Raw genomic sequence first — 20,679 nt, 5'->3', positions numbered from 1 at the left:
AACAATTTCTATCAACTACAGTGACGGCCTTAGTCTTACTTAGTGGCCTCAGTTGATCATGTGATCGAATCAGACGCATCCTATTTGCTGAATAAAATCAGGAACACTATAGATTACTTTAAAATTACCACAAAATAAATTAATATTCCATTAAGGAAACGTGTTAGAGGAAATATTATATCATAGGTTTAAGAAAAAAGTAAAATATCACAAAGTATGATTTATTGTGTTATAGTTGTGAGCCACGCTAATGTAACTCGGTAACGAACCACACCCGACTCTTTTCAGTGAGTCAAATCATTTAGCTTAACCAAAACAATTTCTCATTTCGATTCCTTTACCATTTCTTTTTCTAAAACTTTTACACATTTTGATCTAGAAAGTTATTCTTTGCATATTTTGGCTGAAAATGTTCCATGAAACCCTAACGTTGAAAAATAACATCACTGTGCATTGCATTGTATAAAATATATTTTATTTTTAAAAATGCTATACACAGCCCTACAGCATTAAAGGTGGGGTCTCCGATGTTTGAAAGCCAATGTCGACATTTGAAATCACCAAAACAAACACGCCCCTAACCCAAATTAGCCCCACCCCTGTATTGATAGCTCCGCCCACACATACATACGTAACCCAGGCAACTAATGGAAAGAAATGTGTCTTTATCATAGCAATACGATTGCAGATAAACAAACAAGCAAAAATGACACACAAGCATAATCATGTAAAGGACAAAGGCATATATTAGTTCTGTGTAACAAAGCAAAACCAACGTTACTCACCTATCGAGAAGGAAAAAAGCGCCTCGGCGTCTTAAGTAAAGTTGGTCACATATTCACAGATTGGAGTTTCCCGAGTCAATAACTCCTGAGCTAAACACTGTTACTACACAAAACACGGTTGTAGCTGCGTCTCTACATTACTACGATAGAAAAGAGGTGTTATTTGTGTAGTAACAGCGTTTAGCTCAGAAGTTATTGAGGAAGGTCACTGAACACTCTCTCAGCCCATATTGACAAGACACACCCCTTTCTGCTCATTGGCTACACGTTAGTTTTGTTTTTGTTTTGTTTGGCGTCCTGACGCAGTTTTCTGAAGCATTTCTCAATCAACGGAGATCCCACCTTTAACACTACTGTTGTGCTTCGTCAAGATGGTTCACTTTATATTCATATGATAAATAGACGATAATAATTTCTTTTTTTTTTTTTAAATGGCTGATTGGTTTCTAAAGGACACGAGGACAAACAAAACCTGGATGTTTGCGTCACACGTTGCTGTTGCCACGTGATCACATTATTATATCTTCAATGTATTATATTATTTATAGAAGACCACCCTTATTATATTGTAGTGTGTTTTGTTTATTTTCTCTGTCAGGTTTTTTTTTTATCTCTGCTTGGAGATATGAGCTTGGAATTTTAGTTTTCATTTCAATGGGCTCACTGTAGATGATGTAAACCAAAGCAACTAGGTTTTAAAAGGTTTCTCCAACATCCATCATTTATTGATCGTCATGAACGTTTAAAAAGCAGGTCTGCATTTAAAACAATGATGTGTGTTTTCATGATATGCTTCAGATACAGAAAACCGACAACACTTCAGATCACACAGGAAATTCTAATTGTTCCTGTCTTCAGCACGTTACAGAACGAGGTTATTCCTGGGATTAAAATGAACCTAGATAAACTTTGACATTTCTCATTACATTCCTGTTCAGGGTTCCAGGTTTGATCCTGAACTCAGGCTACTGTCACATTCTGCCCACGTTTGTGTATAGAGCCTCCAAGTTCTCCAGGTTCCTCCAATTTTTCAAAAACATGTGATTGGAAATGTCCTATACAGTAGGTGTGAATAAGTGTGTGAAAGAGATGGACTGGCATTATATCCAGGTTGTATTCCCAACACTGCCACACTGACCAGGGTAAGGCACTGAGTTTAGATGGATGAATGAATGAATGAATGAATGAATGCATGAATGAATGAATGAATGAATGAACTGAATTTATGGTACTTTAGTTCAACCTCTTTTTTGTTGGTAGCTTTGTTTTTTTTTTCAGCAGGATCATCACATAGCAACAGGAGCTTTTGATCAGATACCAAAAATTAAAATACGATATTAATTAAAATAGTTATTATACTGTGAACCTACTGTAGTATCTTGGTCTTAAGAGGAATCTAAGCCGTTACTCATATCTTAGTGTAAGACGGCTATTTATAGCGCACTTAGTCAGAGGCAAGGACATGAGTGTTTACTTAACAGCAAACAGAAATGACTAAAGGAGGAACCACAGATATACACATCAGATGCACTACTGAGGCTCCACACCACTTCCATAAAAGTAAATGTCCTCCACAGACAATGATTTACACTCAACTGTAGAGATTTTTCTAGTTGGATATTTTAAAAAAACAACAACAACAACAACAACAACAACAACAACCCACTAACCTGTAGATTCTTGTACACCATTTGCATAATATGACAATTAAAATGAGTTCAAATCCCATCAGCATTGTTGCTTTACATCTTGACACACTGTAATTTACATATTAGTATTTATTTTCGCTTGTTAAAACAACACATTAGATACTCAGGATTAATTAAACTAAACTTCTTTAAATATTTACCTGATGTTGAGACATTTTTTCCCAACTGTATTAGCTAGCTAGTGACTTTACCTGACTTTACTTGAACTGATCTAACACCACATCTGTAGTCAGCTGTTTATTTAACAGCACAGAAAAGGGAAGACACCTTATATGGCAGCCCGGCGAGATGAACGTCTGTCACCGTGTGTTCATGACATTTAATCTGTTGGAGGATCAAGCAAAGGTACAGACAGCATCATCATCATCTTCCTTTTTCTTTACACATACTGTACACTATTGTTTGAGCTGGACATGAAGAGACATGCCATGTTCTGTCCAGAAACAATCTGGCACCTGTGTAAGTGTGTGTGGGTGGAACAGGTAAACGTCCATGGTGATGGTTTTGAATAGACTGAAACCACAAACAAAACAGCGAAGCACTCGACACCAGACAGCGTCAACGATCAATTATACAATCAAAGCCCAGGATCAGCCAGGACGTGTTCGGGGTTTTAATTTTGCTTTTGTTAGTTTTGTACCGGAGCTACAGCGTTAATGTTGTTAGTAATGGAAATTTAATATCCTCTGGTTTATCATGGCTTAAACCTGGAGAATGTGCATTAGACTCCATGGTCTGGATGCTAATAGATAAGAGATATATTTAATGCATTAACACGGACTCTGATTGGTCAGAAGTGTTGTCTGTAATTGAGAATAAGTTTATATGAATGTGCTCAGTGTAATACTGTCTTTTTTAATAGTATACGTGAATATAAACAGATAAAAAAGTATGTAATCTATTAATTATTTAATAACAGTAGGCTAGCTGTTGGCTAATTCTGATCTGAAACACTTCTGGGGCCTTGATGCCCGATGACGCCTGAGATAGGCACAGGCTCCCCGTGACCCGAGGTAGTTCGGATAAGTGGTAGAAGATGAATGAATGAATGAATGAATGAATGAATGAATGAACACTTCTGGGTGGTAACAGTGACCGCACTTCCTCACACCACACCGGTGTGCATTACTTTCCTATATCACCACCACATGCCGTACGTTATTCTTTACAAAAGGTTGCGGATTTGATAACGAGTCCAACGCATGTATATTTTCCTATAATAAAAATGCTTGTGTACTTTTAAAACAGACACATTGAGCAAACTGGTCCCTAAGTGAGAGCATTTTACTTGGGATGAGAGGCATGACCTAAATCTTATTTGTAGCTGAAAATGTTCCAAACATCTTGAAAGAATGCATTAATGAAGACTCAACACTGATAACGTTTACAAAAATTTATTTATTTTTAGCTTTGTGATAGAAAACAAAAGCAACAGGACAAGCCTTATATACATTAGGCATGATGTTTTTTTACATGACTTGTTTAACATGCTGCAGTTTAGTTCATCTCCAGGAATCACTCAACATCCTATTAAATAGACTGATCATTGGATTCCGCTTCACCGATTTAAGGCCTTGTTTTGAAGGTGATTATTAGCGCTTTGCACTGTGATCGTCTCCGCCACGTCCTCCGTGTTACACGTCCTCCGTTTGCATATTAAATACGCTCCATATGTTAAGCACGTGCGTCGTCGTCCCGAGCCAAACAATGTGGTCAGTCAAAAAAAAAAAGAACAATAAAGGTGCATAAAAAATATAAGAGTTATAAAGGGTTATTATTTTTTTTTCCTTTGAGCTAGAAGTAATAACGGATATTAGAGAAGTGTGAGAGTGAGAGAGCTCAAAGCCCGCATCCGCCGATACCGATCTCCTGCTTGTACCGGTTCGTGAGAGTGTTGGCTTTGCGCGTGAGCTCCCCGAGCACCACGTGCAGGCCATTCAAATGAAAGCGGAAGAGTTGCTCGAGGTCCTCGCCGTCAGGCTCGAGGCGCGCGGGGTCTTTGCGCCGTTCGTCACCCTGTAACACGCCCCATTCGATGTCGTTGCGGATGGATTTGAGCAGGACGTAGTAGCCGTACATGTCGCCCGTGCGGAAGTAGGCGGCCGGCACCGGGTGCACGGCGTTACCGGCCCCAGCGGCGCGCGCAGGACTCTTCACCTCTCCTCCCGCCGCGTCATCCAGCGGCACATCCCTCAGCAGGCTGGGCACCATCACCGTCTGGTCCATGTTGTTCACGGCACCGATGAAGCGCGTCATCGCGCTGAACAACGAGTTCTTTTGGTTGCACGAGTCGCAGATTTGCATCATCTTGCGTGCGAGACGGTAAAAGTAGTAAACCGTAAACCTCAAGTGGTTATATAACGTTTCAGCGGATACGGTACAGTGATCCGATTTAACTAACGTCCCATAAATACTGTGTGTGTGTGTGTGTGAGTGAGAGAGAGAGAGAGAGAGAGATAACGTCCCTTTAACGCCCGTGGTTTAAGCCCCGTGATGCCGTATGATGTCCCCGAGCACAAACGCAGCCTCTCCGGTGTCCGGTGCGCACCCGCATAACACTGACCTGAAATAACACAAGGGGAATTAACACAGGCTTTTTTTTTTATAAACCGGTATCCGCGCATGCGCAGTCCGGCTTGTGTAGTGACAGCTAGCGTCTCTAAGTACAAGCAGGATTCATCTTAGCTTAATGCTACATGTAAAGCAAAACAAAGTCACTCACTAATGTAAACAGAAGGAAAGGAAGTGAAACATTTCGCTTTAACAGGACACGTTATATTAAAGAGCCTGATGACAGACAGATGTAAGGTGTTAGCATGTTAGCATCGTTACAATGGAAAAAAGCCGGCCGGTTTGTCGTTACACCGCAAAGTGAACACAAAGACCAACCTTCAGGCGCTCTTCAGTCCTCCGTGTCTCAGGTGTCTGGTGCTGTTTTGAGCATTAAACCCCACAGAGACCGTATCTAAGGTAACCCCTGAGCTCGATAACAAACACACTGAAATCCCGGCTGTTCTGGATTTACCTCAGAGTAGCGGTACAAAGGCGTCATGAATATTTATAAGAAGCAGGCATCAGCCCACAACTTTCGACCAATCGAAATGCAGTCTTTTGTTGCAGCCAAGCGCAGCCGCCAATCACGTGCACGCTCTCAGGGAGCGAGTGGGAAAGCGTGCAGAATTCTTAAAAAAAATAAATACGTTTTAATGGCAATAAAACTTCGTTATTTCTAAAAACAATCGTCCGGGGTGTATCGGTGTTGTTATTAATGATTATATTAAATCATTAAATTAAAAGCATTAAAGCCCGAATGTATAAAGATATGTGTAAGAATGGCGTTATAAGATAGTGTTATAGTGAGGATGGGGTTATTGTAGGACACACGTGTGAGAGAATGTGAGACAGGTGTGTGTGTGTGTGAGTGAGTGTGAGTGAGTGTGAGTAAATGTGTGTGGGTGTGTTAGTGTGTGTGAGTGAGAGTGTGTGTGTGTATGTGTGTGTGAGAGAGAGAGGCGTGTGTATAAGTGTGTATGAGATATAAAGTATATATCATGAGATATATAGAGACCGATTTGAGACCGATGAGAAAACACACTTCCATTGGCAGCTATACTGTGTGTGTGTTGCGTGAAGGACATTATATATAAAACCTGTTTTTCTCATGAGCTCCACCTTGTTCTTCACTGACTAGTTAAAAAGCACGGTTGTGCAATTAAACTGCTTTCACACCCGCATCATTTGGTTAGTTCAAATCCTAGTTTGCTTGCTTCCTAGTTCAGTTCCTTCAAACAAATTCCCCAGAGTGAACTGGCGTTGTGTTCAAGCGTAGAAGTAATCCGATACCCACGAACGAAGCACTGCACGTTATTTGAATGTCTGCTCCTGCTATTTTAGTGGGGTTTTTAAACACCAATATACACTGTACAAGATCTCAAAAAAATCTCAGTCAGATTCCGTGTGGCTTGCAATAATGTTGATACTCCATGTCAGATTATAGGATGATCGTCTCATCACCATCATTCTCGCGTCTGCTATTTGGACCCTTCTTCTCCACAGATTGTATTTCTATCACAATATAGCGTCACGTCTGAGAAAATGCTGACATCAGCGCAGGCTTTTCTTCCCCCATGTGAACAGTCGCTGATTCCCAATCAATGAACAGAGCAAACTTTGTGAAACTGTGTGATGACTTCAGGTCAAAAGTCTGCAAACGTCTCAAGCATTTTGCTGAGCATGGATGTAGTTTTTAAACCGATTTGCTTTTTTAACTATCCTTTTCATTCCAAAGCTTTCTCTCTTCTAGAAACTATACATCATATAAATGTCCAGCAGTTTTGTTGTGTTTGTTTTTTTTGTTTGTTTGTCATTCATCTAATCGACAAGCTGGTAGTAAAGGTAATATTTTTCAAAGACTAGGCGAGTAAAACTATAGCTGTGTTCCAGATAACGTGGTGTTTTTTTATTAATTTTATCTCTCACACGCTCAAGTAAACGTTCCATTCATGTTGCAACTGCCTTAAAATAAATAAATAAATAAAGAAAGCAATGTTGTAAGAACCAAACGCGTTTTTTTTTTTTTTTTTTTTACCATGTAGGACATCTTAGAACAGCTGGTGATCTGGACGAACACTAAAGTTATGAACTCTATTCATTTGAGCCATGATCGATGTGAACATTTCCACCTGAGGCTGAGAGGAGACGAGTTACGACAGAACCGCTTGCGTCTCCCTAAAGCAGCGCATGTCTCTCACGATGCCTTGTGTGCAATCACAGACGTACATCTTTTGAGAAGTGACCACAATGACTCATGCTCATCTGTTGACATTTAGAAATAACACATTGTCCAAAACACATCCTGGAGTGTGCAAGAAAGACAAGATTGTTATTGTAAAAAAGTGTGTACTGGGCAAAAAGTTAAAGATTGCTACCTAATTAATATTCATACCTAATTATAATAAGTCAAATAAAGGCGTGGCCTCTGTGCCCGTCAGTCCCAGTAAATACGGAGCGGTCTCTGTATAAGAACTGTTTTTGAAGAAAAAAAAAATCTATGACCATGGTATAATTTTTCAAGAGTACGCATATGAGGTTTTCTGATCTAATTTCCAAAGACTCCTCAGTTCTAGAGGACATTTACAAAATTTCTAGCTCGTCCTCCTCCTCCTCCTCATGGTCAACCTCACAACGGCAAATAACAAATAGAAAATCTGGATTGAACTGGTTTATTTAACATGGCAACAAAATCTATTTGAACAGTATCTTATCTCAAAATAAGAAGTCAACAGATACGGTGTTGCGGAAGCCACAGTGACACTGTTTTACACACTGTTTTACACACCCTCCTCCGCCTCATCCGCTTCCCCTTAGCCTGATTAAAGAGGTCAGTTTCGCTGCCTTTAGAAAAATCAAGGGATCAAGTAAACATCGCTGATGAGATGTCGATAAGAGCCGATTTGACCTAAAAAGTCAGAACATTTTAGTCAAATATCTTTTAAGTCCTTACCGAAAAATTAGTTCCAACTTGAACTGACAGAAAATAAACGAACTGATTACTACGCAGATTGATCGCTGCACTTCATTTGCATATTTCCAAAGAAAATTTTTAATCAGGATTCCGTCAGTTATTTCCTGTTCGGTTCAACAGTCTGAAGTGGAGAAGATGGAAGGATCGAAAACGTCTAACGGTCAAGCAGTGAAACCTGTAGAGCGTAAAAAAAACAAAACTCTTCATAACGCTAGTCAGAATTCTATCATGTTATAAACATGAATCTAAACTCTGGTCCAAGTTAATCAGTGTTACTTCTCCTCTGAGGTCAACACATCCAAGGGCAGCAAACACACAATATTTACTTTCTGTCAAGTCTGGATATGAAAACGGACTGACCCTTTCCAAGAAACCAGAATATCCCCACACAAACCCGGAACAGCGAAGAAATCCAAAACAGAATTCTCAGAGATTTATCATGCACATGAACAACATGTATACGTTCAGCCTTTTTTATGTTTTAATTGATTGAGAACTTTTTCATCTTTTTTACAAACTCCAAAAAAAAAAAGAAATGAGGAAAAACAACTGCTTCATCTCCATGAATAGTGTCCATGATGTCCTTGTTCAGGGATAAATTTCATACATAAATTGTACAGAACAGAACTGTAGAAAGGTATATAACAAATTATAGCTACAAATAAAGAGAACACTGAAATGCTACATGAGCATAAGGACAAAATGAAACATAGCAGGAAGTCGGAAAACCTGACAAGACAAAAATTTGTCTTTTTTTTTTTTTTTTTTTATAGAGAGACAGACAAAAACATCTCAGTGTGGAGTTTGAGGTTTTTTGTCACTAGCCAACTGTGCAGGTAGCAGTTCATCTTTTGTAGGGTTGTTTTTTTTTGTTTAAGTACTAGCCATTAGAGATTCTTGTTTGCCATAAAATATTAATAATAATAATAATAATAATAAAAAAAAATCGGCTTGTAACGAACGAAGCTTTGTGAAAGAACGTTTTGACTCTTAAACGACTAATCGCTAAATCCGTTCAGCATTGTTTAGCATGACTACGCTGTGCCTCGCCAACGGAGTGGCCGTCTTTATTCAGGAATTTCTTTTTCTTATTTTTTATGACCGGGCCGAGGTTGATTCGATAGTAGCCGGCTAACCCGATTAGCCAGATACAAAGACCAGGTATTAGTGTATTGTATAGCGCACAAACTTTCTTTTGTTTGCCATAATAGTGTCAGTAAGAATAAACTCAGATAATGTCAGGAAATCATATCAGAGCTTCACTTTTGTCTCAGGATTGTCTGAAACCGCAGTGTGGAATACAATAGGGTCCGAAAATTGGAGGCGGCTTTTAGCAGCATTAACTAAGGTTTTGTTATTTTTCGAAGGAAAAAATGCTTCAATAATAATAATAATAATAACAATAATAATAATAGCGTAAAGTTTTCTACAACGTATTCATTTCCGATTTTGGACCCTACTGTAGCTGAACCCTCTCCTGCAGTCTCTTGGGCGATTGTGGTGGTCGTCCACACCATAAAGGTTACATGCACGTCGAGTTCGGCCTGCCAGCTAGCCTACAGTAGGTGCTTGTTCAAGTAAACGTTAATGTACTAATGTAATCTATTTCTTCAGTCCATGCTCCATCGTTGTTATTATTACTAAAGGCACCGTTGACGTCGCAGCCAGCGGTGTAACCGGCGTCAACAATTTGACTGCTATCGTCTACAGCGGTCTCAACAACACACTTCTTATTCTCGTCGGCTCCATCACTGCTGTTAGTGTTTGTGGAAGTTTTCTCAGCAGCATCACCTCCATCACTAAAATCACACTTTTTAGTCTCGCCACCGTTATTGTTGGTCGAAGCTGTTTCCATGTACCCACCGTCAGCAACACCAACATCCCTGGACGGCATTTCGTTATCACAGTTCTCGTTCTCATCTTCTCCGTTATTCTCCTCGGGTCCAGCACCTTCCTTGTTATCATCAGACAATTTAATGTTATTCTTGCTAGCATTGTCTGAGTTAGTGTTTGAGTTTTTTAACACTTCTTGCTGCTCGTGATTCTTTACGTCCTGACTCGATCCGCATGAAGCATTGAGCATGTCTTCCTCTTCCTGATTGGACAACGGCATGTTGCCTTCAAAGGAGCTCAGAGTTGGTCTCCCATGTATTCCCAGTATCCTCCTAATGGTGGACTGGTGGACGCAGATATTCGACGAGGCGAGCGTGGCCTGAAGGTCCCTAGATGTCGTGCAGGGGTTCTTCATGACCTCACGGATTATTTCTCGCCTTGCTCTTGGAGAGATTTTGGAAGGTCGGCCGCTCCTGGGTAGCGTCACCACCGTCCCGAACCTCTTCCATTTCCGTAGTATACCTCTAATGGTCGTCTTGGGGAGTCCTATAACTTTGGAAATCTGTTTGTAGCCTTTTCCGGACTCGTGAGCTTCGACCACTTGTCTTCGGACGTCTTCAGGAATTTCTTTGGAGCGTGGCATTGTGTTTCGATGCAATACGTTTCTGAAATTTCTCAGACGGTCCAAATCAGAAGTCTACGTCTTTATCTTTACTGTCCCTATAATTGTAGATAAAGCATGCAATCCAACTTTTACAGCACCCAGTGACTCTTCAAACACTCAGAATTGGCCTTTTGGAACAGCCATGAGCTGCTCACTCAAGCTGGATCAGGTCCTAAGTGTAAAGGAATACACAACCAGGACATTCCCTCCAACTGTTAATCAATGGACTCTTTTACTCAAACAGAACTGCCCTGAAAAAACAAAAACAAACAGGAATCATTAGCTTCAAACCTTGAACACAAATGTTCAAGTTCAAGTTCTCTTTATTGTCAACTCTTCCACATGTACAGTACATACACATAGAGAATTGAAATTGTATTTTCTCTGGGGATGTGGGATCTGGAGGGGTGTGTTGGGTTCATAGATCTGTGGTATGTCCAATAAGACAAACAAATCCACAAATTCAGAGCGAATGTTTTAGGTTCAAACTTCTTTTCTCAATATGTTTCACTTTGGTTAATGGTTTCCTACACACACTGAGTACCGGCTCATAGCCATTCTGAGTACCGGCTCATAGCCAGTGTTGTATAAAGTACTAGAAAGCAATACTAGTACAAGTACCGTACTAGAAAAAGACTTTGGTAGAAGTGAAAGTTACCTTTTAGAATATTACTCAAGTAAAAGTCTTAAAGTATCTGATATTTACTGTACTTAAGTATCAAAAGTCATTTTCTGATATTTAATGTACTTAAGTATTCAGTAGGCATAAGAGGTACTTCATTCATCCGGTAGGAAGAATCTTTCATTCCAAAGTACAGAAACATTTCTTGCAAATGCAGTGGCCAGGGGGTGGCCAAGGCAACTTTAGGAGGTCCACAAACTTATGACACAAATTACCCTAACAAGGAGCATGGATGAATCCCATAATTGCTCATTAAAGGTAGAATATATCTCTCATAATCTATTTTATAATTTATAATATATTGTTATAATTTTTATCTTGTGTACGTCACACATAAACCAACACCTAATTACATTTTTATGTAAAGCCTAAACTGATGAAACCAGCTATAACAAGCTAAACTTAAATTCTGAACTGGACATGTGACTAACTGACTGAACACCTGGTGGGTTCTCAAACCTGCTGGTGGTTCTTGTGACGTCTGACTACTAGCATCAGGCAGGAAGCTGCTCTGGGGTACTGTGGTGATGCAGGGGCTGGGGGCGGGGCTGGGGTCTGTTTGCACCTGATCTGTATGTGTTTGCGTCTTTAAAAAGAAGTCTGATATCTCTGCTTTTCTTTTCATTTTTTATTTAATTATTTAATTAAAACTCAACTTTAACTACAAATCCCACTATAATAATTGCTCTTTAAATTCAACAGTTAGCTTAAATGACTACTTTAATCACCTGTATGATAGCTAACAGGCTGTCTGCAGTAATCTTTTGAGTAACGTTAACCGATACATAGTTTAATAACAACATTAAAACACTAACAGCTGTAAAACTAGTTACCTCATATTAGCTAAACAGTTAAAGACTTACACACAGACACTGTATACGTGTATAACTAACACAAATGTCTAAGTCATGTATATTATGGCTAAACTGGGGAACGAACCGATCTCTCGTCTGATTAATCTGTTAATAGCGTCTAACGTCAATTTATATAGCGACGTAACTTTCAAAATATTTTTCTGGAAAACTAAATCCTGATGTTTAATCTGAAAACTTAACGAAATCTGATGTTACAGTTTTCTTCTCTACCTCTCAACTCTTTCTTGTCATTGATTGATGGATTTGAAATGTTGAGCGGCGCCGCGACCAAACGTCAAACGAAGACTTCTTTTGATAGGTGAAATGAGATATCAATCAGCACCAAACTTCCAATGCTATCAAATAAAAGTTCAGGTTGGCACCTGGGGTGGCCAATCAGATGTCAGGGGTGTTCAGTGCCACCCCGGACACCCCTCTGGCTCCGCCACTGCTCCTTTGTCAAAATTACGCTGAAATAGAACGTGCGGAGCTGCGTAATGCAACCTAGGAGCAGTGATTCGCCGAACCTTCCTTATTGCAGTCGCACACATTTCTTCTGATTTTATTTTGTAGTAACGAGTAACGAAGAGGCTTAGTGGAAATATAACGGAGTAAAAGTATACATTTTATCTGGGAAATGTAGTGGAGTAAAAAATAAAAAAATTTGACAAATTTAAATAAAGTAAAGTACAGATACGTGACATTTCTACTTAAGTACAGTAACAAAGTATTTGTACTCCGTTACATTACAACACTGCTCATAGCGGTGCGGTGGGATTTATCCGTTGCTTCATGTCTACCTAGGATCTGATGCGGCGGTGCTTTAGTCCTTTACTCCGTCCAGCTCTCTCACCACCTCAGATTCAGACTTCACACTAAACACCGCCACCAACTCTGTCGCGTCTCTTGGCTTGTAGGTCACTAACTCTGACATCTCTGATAACGCTGAGGCTCTGACATCACTCAGCGTTGTATTGCTGAAAGTCATGATTATTCCCAACATAAGCTGAGAAAACGGCAGACATTGTAGAACATTTTAGAAGAACGGCTTTGGGTCTTCATTTGAACATTATGTTTATACTACGCTTATATAACCTGACCTACAATCTAGAAAGTCCAGACAGACAAGTGATTTGATTAAAAACCCTGAATGGCTGTAATCAAATCATTACAGTTTCACCAAGCTGTAAACTGTCTTTATTCTTATCATGGAAGGTCAAAGTTGAACGATTTACCTGTCTGTTACCTGATGCAGCTTATCAGCTAATTGTCGAACCTTTGATTCTTCTCAATCAGATGCTCCAGAAAATAAACACAACTCAGCCATTGTGGATAACGTGGAGTTCTTGAAATGGGAAAATGCCACTTGATAAATGTCTTAACTTTATATGTATATAAATATAAAAGTGTCCTTTTGCTGAAGTAACACAAGTCCACTGGACGTGCATTAACACACAAACATCAAGCTAACTTGGCTAACTAGCTATGCTAAGCTAAGTAGCGTTTCATAACCCAGTCTGTTTACTTCCGGGATTCTCTTAACAAAAGCTTACCTTCAAGCATTAAACCCTCAGTTTTAGAACCTGGCACTTGATTTCTGATCAATGTGGTGAATTCTGGTGATTCTGGTAGCACCAAAAACCAACAATAATGGTTTGCTAATCCACCCTGTGTGCAAACGCCAATACTGATAACAAGCTCCAATCTGTACACTTGCCTTCGTGGACGTCAAAGGTGCGTTCACGAAACGCAGGCTTTAATCATGTCAGCAAAAATTGGCTAGATTTCAACTCGCTGGTGATGATGTCATATATATATATATATATATATATATATATATATATATATATATATATATATATATCTGTTTCACACGAATCCGTATATGTTTCGAATGACATATAAACACGTTTGACGTAATTTCTTTACGTACTTTTTTTTTGCGTAAATGCAACGCAACCTAGTGTTTATTATAATTACAATAGAACTATTAGATAATTCAATAGAAATTCTGGAGTGATCTATGATTAGCATTGTAAAAAAAAAATGGATGAAATCAACACATTTGTGTATTTTCTACTCATGTATTGATTTCATCCATTTTTTTATTTTTATTTTTTTTTTTACAATCCTCTCACTTTACAATACAAAACTGACCCTGGACCAGACTGTGGATGTGGACCATTCCAATTGGCGGCTCATTATAATTTTGACCATTGTGCCAATCCATTATGTCAGTTTTGTCCTTTGGGTCACCGATTATAATGGCTACCACTTTCAGACGTCTTTAAATCCACCCTGACTAGATACAAAACAGACGTTGGGCTGAAGACAGATTTTATAGCCTGGCACCCACTTGCAATCAACATTAGTTTGCTAGCTGTGATGTGTCCAGCTTATGCTGGCCCTGCTAGGAAGGTGAATTTTGCAGCCCTTTTAAATTCACGGTCCAGTGTTGGCAAGGTGAGTGTGAAAGTGGCCCAATGGAGAAAAATACGTCGAGCCAACATTAAGCACCCGACGTTGAGTACAAGGGTCAAAAGAATTACAACCAACTTGCTAATGTTGGTCCAATGTCAGTTTGCTATCTGAGTAGATATCACTAGTCTCACAACAGTGCAAAAGTCAGGGGTGGCATTAGATAATTAGGGCTCCCTATGGGGCATGTCCAACTTCAGATCCAGTTCATTCTCCTGGACAATATTTATTCTCTATGGTCTACTCAGGGACCATTGGAATCATCTCCATATCCATCTTGCAGCCACCATGGAAAGATTAACAATTATATGGTTCTGGTTAGCACAACTCAGTGTCACATATGTCCAGAGTCTGTCACAGTGTTTTAACTTTCCCATTCTCTCTCTCTCTCTCTCTCTCACACACACACACACACACACACACACACACAAATCAAACTGTACTTGACCATATTCAAGAGCTGGGATTTAGGCCATGTGACTTTTGTGATGTTCCACATTTTAACTCTATGAGATATCAGACTCTACAGTGAAGATCCTGCTACTGTTTTATTTATATCATATGATCTGGACATTAGGTCTTGCACAAAACAGACTCACAAACACAATTATAAAGTGAATTTGAAGAAATGAATAGATCTTTTTGTTCTTTTGTTTAATCAGATGTTTCTCACAGTGCCAGGACTTTTGTGTTTATCGTGAAAAAAAAAACGTGTTTTTCGTGTGCAATTGTGCCTTCTTTGCCTGCGATCAAAATCAGACTCAGGTCACAAGCACACGGTGTGACTTAGATGATGCATATAGTGTTTATAATGTCATATCTTCATGAATGTTTGATGGTGCAGGAACCAAAGAACTAAAGCAGCTCTGCAAATGTCTAAAAACTGGATTTCATCAGCCAATGCAGGAACCAGGCTTACATCAGTGTATGTATGTATGTGTATGGGTGTGTGTGTGTGTGTGTGTGTGTGTGTGTGTGTTATTGCACTCTGCCTGAAGCCTGTAGGCTCTATTCCACAATTGTGAGCGGGAAAAAAAAAGGCTTTAAAAATTTTCGGCTCCTTTACATACAAAAGGGAAATGTTGAGGGCGCCGCACGTGCCAACTCCGAAGAGTTATGTTGATCCTAGGAATTATGCAAATGATCCTTATTAAAATTGCAAATATTTGCAAATAATCAAGGGAGGTGGGATGATGAATGCGCGCTCGCCACGGCGACAAAAAATAAATAAATAAAAGAAAGAAAGAAAGAAAGAAAAAAAAGGGAAAGGGAAAAAAAAAAAATCAGCTCCGCTCTTTCCTTCCCTCGCGCGCCGCTAAAAGCCTCTTCGGTTTCGGCGTCACGAATGATCGCAGATGTAATTTGTCGCCGCGTATTAAAGAGCGCGAGCGTCTCGAATCCGTCTCGCGCGAGCGCTTCGGTTAATTTGCTTTTCAACGAGATTAGAGCGCGTCCGCATCGCCGCCTCGCGCGCAGTTACTCGTCCACAGCCGACCATCCACTGCACATCCCGGTGCACCTCCTGATCCGACACACGTGAGCTCATCACACTTATTAACACGTCCGGTATGAAGAATAAAACCGGCCTCTCAGGGTGCGCGTGCAGACGTGTCTAAGCGTTATAATGCACGTGACATCACATGACCAACATGGGCTCAGGAATAGTGAAATAATCACGTGATAATAATATAACATTAATTAACACAATAATAATAATAAAACAGTATCACGTGAAAACCTGAATTAATCACGTTTTTTTAAAAAAAATAATAAAACACGTGAGGTTTTTTCCCCCATTACAAAAAAGTATATCTCTGTATTGGTACTGATTTTTTTATTTTTTTTCCAGATGTTATGTTTAAATACATAACATTAACTAGCCGGATGACGACTCTGGGTTCCGCCCCTTATGTCCATATATGGACTCAGTGACACACCCACATTTGGATGCGAGTATTTGCGTGAACATAAAGTTAATCTCGGTAAAAATGTTGACATGCTCGTGATCAACATATAAATGAAGTACACTGAAGCTCCACTCATGATTGATGTCAGCTCTCAAACAAGAAATATCTAAACAATGATCTGTAACCTCCCTGAGTCATGTATTATGTCACCTGATAGACAGAGCTGTATTAAAGTAAATGGAGTAACATTGTGGAGGTGTTGTGAGATCCAGTCAATGACAGTCATCTGTGGACGAGAGCCGGGTGTTGGGAGGGGCGTATTCACGCTCATCCTGTCAATCAAAAAGATAATAGCCAATCGGGATGTTATGCAGAATAGGGCAGTAACACCTTTGCACTGTGTTCTCCTCCCTAGGTGCTAGCTATGGTGCGATAGTGAAACGCTAGCTAGTGTGTGGGAAGTGAAATATAGTTGATGCAATGTTGGCTGGGTGGATTTAAAGGTCGTTTAAAGTGTGGCGCTCAACGTTTGACCAACATTTGTCACTGACCTCTCTGTTCTGATGATATAAAATGTTTGGTGTTTGCTAATGTTGGCCAAGTGTTGGCCCAATGTTGGCCCAGTGTTGGCCCAGTGTTGGCCCAATGTTGGCCTAGTGTTGGCCCAATGTTTGCCCAATGTTGGCCTAGTGTTGGCCCAATGTTGGCCCAATGTTGGCCAAGTGTTGGCCCAGTGTTGGCCCAGTGTTGGCCCAGTGTTGGCCCAATGTTGGCCCAATGTTGGCCCAATGTTTGCCCAATGTTGGCCCAGTGATGGCCCAATGTTGGCCCAATGTTGGCCTAGTGTTGGCCCAATGTTGGACTAGTGTTGGTCCAATGTTTGCCCAGTGTTTGCCCAATGTTGGCCCAATGTTTGCCGTGTTGGCCCAGTGTTTTCCCAGTGTTGGCCCAGTGTTGGATCAGTGTTGGCCCAATGTTTGCCCAGTGTTTGCCCAATGTTTGCCCAGTGTTTGCCCAATGTTGGCCCAGTGTTGGCCCAATGTTTGCCCAGTGTTGGCCCAATGTTTGCCCAGTGTTGGCCCAATGTTGGCCCAATGTTTGCCCAGTGTTGGCCCAGTGTTGGCCCAATGTTTGCTCAGTGTTGGCCCAGTGTTGGCCCAGTGTTGGATCAGTGTTGGCCCAGTGTTGGCCCAATGTTTGCCCAGTGTTGGCCCAATGTTGGCCCAGTGTTGGATTAGTGTTGGCCCAGTGTTGGCCCAATGTTGGCCCAATGTTTGCCTAGTGTTGGCCCAGTGTTGGACCAGTGTTGGCCCAATGTTGGCCCAGTGTTGGCCCAGTGTTGGACCAGTGTTGGCCCAATGTTGGCCCAGTGTTGGACCAGTGTAGGCCCAGTGTTGGACCAGTGTAGGCCCAGTGTTGGCCTAGTGTTGGCCCAGTGTTGGATCAGTGTTGGCCCAGTGTTGGATCAGTGTTGGCCCAGTGTTGGCCCAATGTTGGCCCAATGTCTGCCCAGTGTTGAACCAGTGTTGGCCCAATGGTGGCCCAGTGTTGGACCAGAGTTGGACCAGTGTTGGACCAATGTTGGACCGGTGTTGGCCCAGTGTTGGCCCAATGTTGGCCCAGTGTTGGACCAGTGTTGGCCCAATGTTTGCTCAGTGTTGGCCCAGTGTTGGCCCAATGTTTGCCCAATGTTGGCCTAGTGTTGGCACAATGTTTGCCCAATGTTGGCCTAGTGTTGGCCCAATGTTTGCCCAATGTTGGCCCAATGTTGGCCCAGTGTTGGCCCAATGTTGGCCCAATGTTGGCCCAATGTTGGCCAAGTGTTGGCCCAGTGTTGGCCCAATGTTGGCCTAGTGTTGGCCCAGTGTTGGATCAGTGTTGGCCCAATGTTTGCCCAGTGTTTGCCCAGTGTTGGCCCAATGTTGGCCCAGTGTTGGATCAGTGTTGGCCCAATGTTGGCCCAATGTTTGCCTAGTGTTGGCCCAGTGTTGGCCCAGTGTTGGACCAGTGTTGGCCCAATGTTGGCCCAGTGTTGGACCAGTGTTGGCCCAATGTTGGCCCAGTGTTGGACCACTGTAGGCCCAGTGTTGGCCCAATGTTTGCCCAGTGTTGGCCTAGTGTTGGCCCAGTGTTGGATCAGTGTTGGCCCAGTGTTGGATCAGTGTTGGCCCAGTGTTGGCCCAATGTTTGCCCAGTGTTGGACCAGTGTTGGCCCAATGGTGGCCCAGTGTTGGACCAGAGTTGGACCAGTGTTGGCCCAATGTTGGACCGGTGTTGGCCCAGTGTTGGCCCAATGTTGGCCCAAAGTTGGCCCAGTGTTGGCCCAATGTTTGCTCAGTGTTGGCCCAGTCTTGGCCCAATGTTTGCTCAGTGTTGGCCCAGTGTTGGCCCAAAGTTGGCCCAGTGTTGGACCAGTGATGGCCCAATGTTTGCTCAGTGTTGGCCCAATGTTGGCCCAGTGTTGGACCAGTGTTGGCACAGCCTGGATTAATGAAACACAGAAGGTTTAATGAAGTCACCCAGGTAATGTTCCAGCAAGAATAAACTAAACTTTAAATCTTTCATCGACTTCTGACATCAGCTATTTTTCATTACAACGCAACTCCACAAACATGATTGGATCATAATGCCATAACACACACCAGCACAACACACACCAACTCAACACACTCTTTAACACACCCATTCCACCTTTATTTTGATACGTTGGGAATTCCGTCATTCCAAGGCCCACAACTTTGACTCTGCTGTCAACTCTTCTGAACTTATCTATAGCAGCGTTATCATTAATCTGCTAACTGACTCGATAATTACATGTAGTAAACTCAATTATTTATATAAAATGGACAAAATAATACGTGTTATTTCTGTTGGTTTTAAAGAGATGGTTTATTTATGAACTTCATTCATATATGTTTGTCCCTTTACTCATATTTGAATTTAATTAGTATAATCTTTACTTACTAATTTATTTACGAAGGTAATTATCCATTTTTTTCTGTTTATTTCTTTAATTTTAAAAACAGAATTCCCTTTAATTGCCCAGCGAAAGCAGGTCTCGAGTTCCGTTTTTCAGCAGCATTATATCGCCACCTGGTGGTTACAACCAGAACAACAACTAGAGCAACATAAAAAAAACCCGTCAGAATGAGATTAGACTAGATTAGACTAGATTAGACTATCCACTACATATTATAGAATACACAGAATATAAAAACATAAGGTAAATTATAATATGTTCTGTTAAAATACTAATTCTGTTATAATAAGTGGTATAAGTATAGATAGAAATTGTACCTTAGGTATAAGCGATAAGTATTATTGAAAGAGTAAGAAAAAAAAGAATAAAACTTTAAAATGAGTCTTCTTTAAAATGAAGATTCAATTAGAGTTTGTAGCTTTAATAATTGGAGTTTTCCAAGTGTGTGCTGGCAGCTAGCTAGCTAACATTAGTGTGTCAATTGCAAGCAAGGTGAACTGCGCAGCTTTTTAGCTAGCTCACCTAATGCTAATTAGCTTAGCAATGTCGTTTATTATATGAGTCGTGTAAAATTGCTATTAAGCAAAGATTTTTATTTATTGATTGATTGCTTTTTACCACAAGATGATTCTTCACAAGATGACATTAGCTGTTCGGAAGTGCAGAGCAGTTGCGTTGCTAACATAGCTTGTGTTTCTGTACTGTTGTGACCTTGGCTGAATTTGAAAGTAAAATCTGTACTTCCTGTGGCTTCTTCTATCTCCTGTATTTTATTTTATTTTTTTTAGGAACGCCTGCACATTTATACAGTTATCTGATCAGCCAATCAGATACAGGCGAAGAGCTTCGCTTAATATTGTCATCAAACATCTGAATTAGGAAAAGTGTGATTTCTGAACCCGATGATCACCTGGAACTTTATGGTCTTTATGATTTACACAGGATGGTGTATAAGGGACAATAAAAAAATGGCACAATGATGAAATAAACTGAGGCTCCAAACTCCACAGAGTACTCTTGGTTCCCGCTGGTACCAGTCTAGAGCAGGAAGGTGTTTAGTGTGCAAGTGGAACAGCTTTCGTACCGGAACAGCGTCACACTTCTCGTTTCTGCTGCCAGAAGTTCGGTTCCACTTTACAGTGGAAAAAATGTTATAATCTTCTAATCGGGTTTAAATGTAATGAGTAATGAGTAACGAGTTCCTCCTGAAAAACCCCACAACCACATGTTAGGTGTTAACGATGAAAGAACCATTTTATTAAC

General features: G+C 40.7%; 3 protein-coding genes across 5 annotated transcripts in view; all 3 read right to left on the bottom strand.

Moving 5' to 3' along the window:
- Positions 1 to 3,872: 3,872 nt before the first annotated feature.
- Positions 3,873 to 5,539, bottom strand: mid1ip1b (MID1 interacting protein 1b). The gene is made up of 2 exons (XM_060859450.1): positions 5,384 to 5,539; positions 3,873 to 5,057 (listed from the first exon to the last, which is right to left on the bottom strand). The coding sequence occupies exon 2, from the start codon at positions 4,799 to 4,801 to the stop codon at positions 4,334 to 4,336; it is 468 nt and encodes a 155-aa protein (XP_060715433.1). The 5' UTR covers positions 4,802 to 5,057; positions 5,384 to 5,539; the 3' UTR covers positions 3,873 to 4,333.
- Positions 5,540 to 7,712: 2,173 nt separating this feature from the next.
- LOC132838966 (uncharacterized) lies at positions 7,713 to 13,759 on the bottom strand. 3 transcript variants are annotated; one of them, XM_060859670.1, is made up of 3 exons: positions 13,605 to 13,748; positions 13,287 to 13,396; positions 7,713 to 10,766 (listed from the first exon to the last, which is right to left on the bottom strand). In XM_060859670.1, exon 3 carries the CDS (start codon positions 10,492 to 10,494, stop codon positions 9,592 to 9,594), a length of 903 nt encoding a protein of 300 aa, XP_060715653.1. In that variant the 5' UTR covers positions 10,495 to 10,766; positions 13,287 to 13,396; positions 13,605 to 13,748; the 3' UTR covers positions 7,713 to 9,591. The 3 variants fall into 3 exon arrangements, with proteins under 3 accessions (XP_060715653.1, XP_060715655.1, XP_060715654.1); XM_060859672.1 differs by having other exon boundaries at positions 13,298 to 13,396; XM_060859671.1 differs by lacking the exon at positions 13,287 to 13,396 and having other exon boundaries at positions 13,605 to 13,759.
- A 6,885-nt stretch (positions 13,760 to 20,644) lies between these two features.
- Positions 20,645 to 20,679, bottom strand: part of tspan7b (tetraspanin 7b) — a 28,899-nt gene continuing 28,864 nt past the window's right edge. The window contains exon 8 of the mRNA XM_060859594.1: positions 20,645 to 20,679. This exon is cut by the window's right edge and continues 2,023 nt beyond it. The gene's annotated coding sequence lies outside the window, so the exon portion shown is untranslated.

The sequence above is a fragment of the Tachysurus vachellii genome, chromosome 23 (assembly GCF_030014155.1).
Source record: "Tachysurus vachellii isolate PV-2020 chromosome 23, HZAU_Pvac_v1, whole genome shotgun sequence".
Classification (NCBI taxonomy): Eukaryota; Metazoa; Chordata; class Actinopteri; order Siluriformes; family Bagridae; genus Tachysurus; species Tachysurus vachellii.
Note: the sequence above shows the minus strand (reverse complement) of the source record. Positions and strands in the feature narration are given on the sequence as shown.

What these genes read in the sequence shown, in the direction of transcription:
- mid1ip1b (XM_060859450.1), bottom strand. Translation starts at nt 4,801, where the DNA reads ATGATGCAAATCTGCGACTCGTGCAACCAAAAGAACTCGTTGTTCAGC.
- LOC132838966 (XM_060859671.1), bottom strand. Translation starts at nt 10,494, where the DNA reads ATGCCACGCTCCAAAGAAATTCCTGAAGACGTCCGAAGACAAGTGGTC.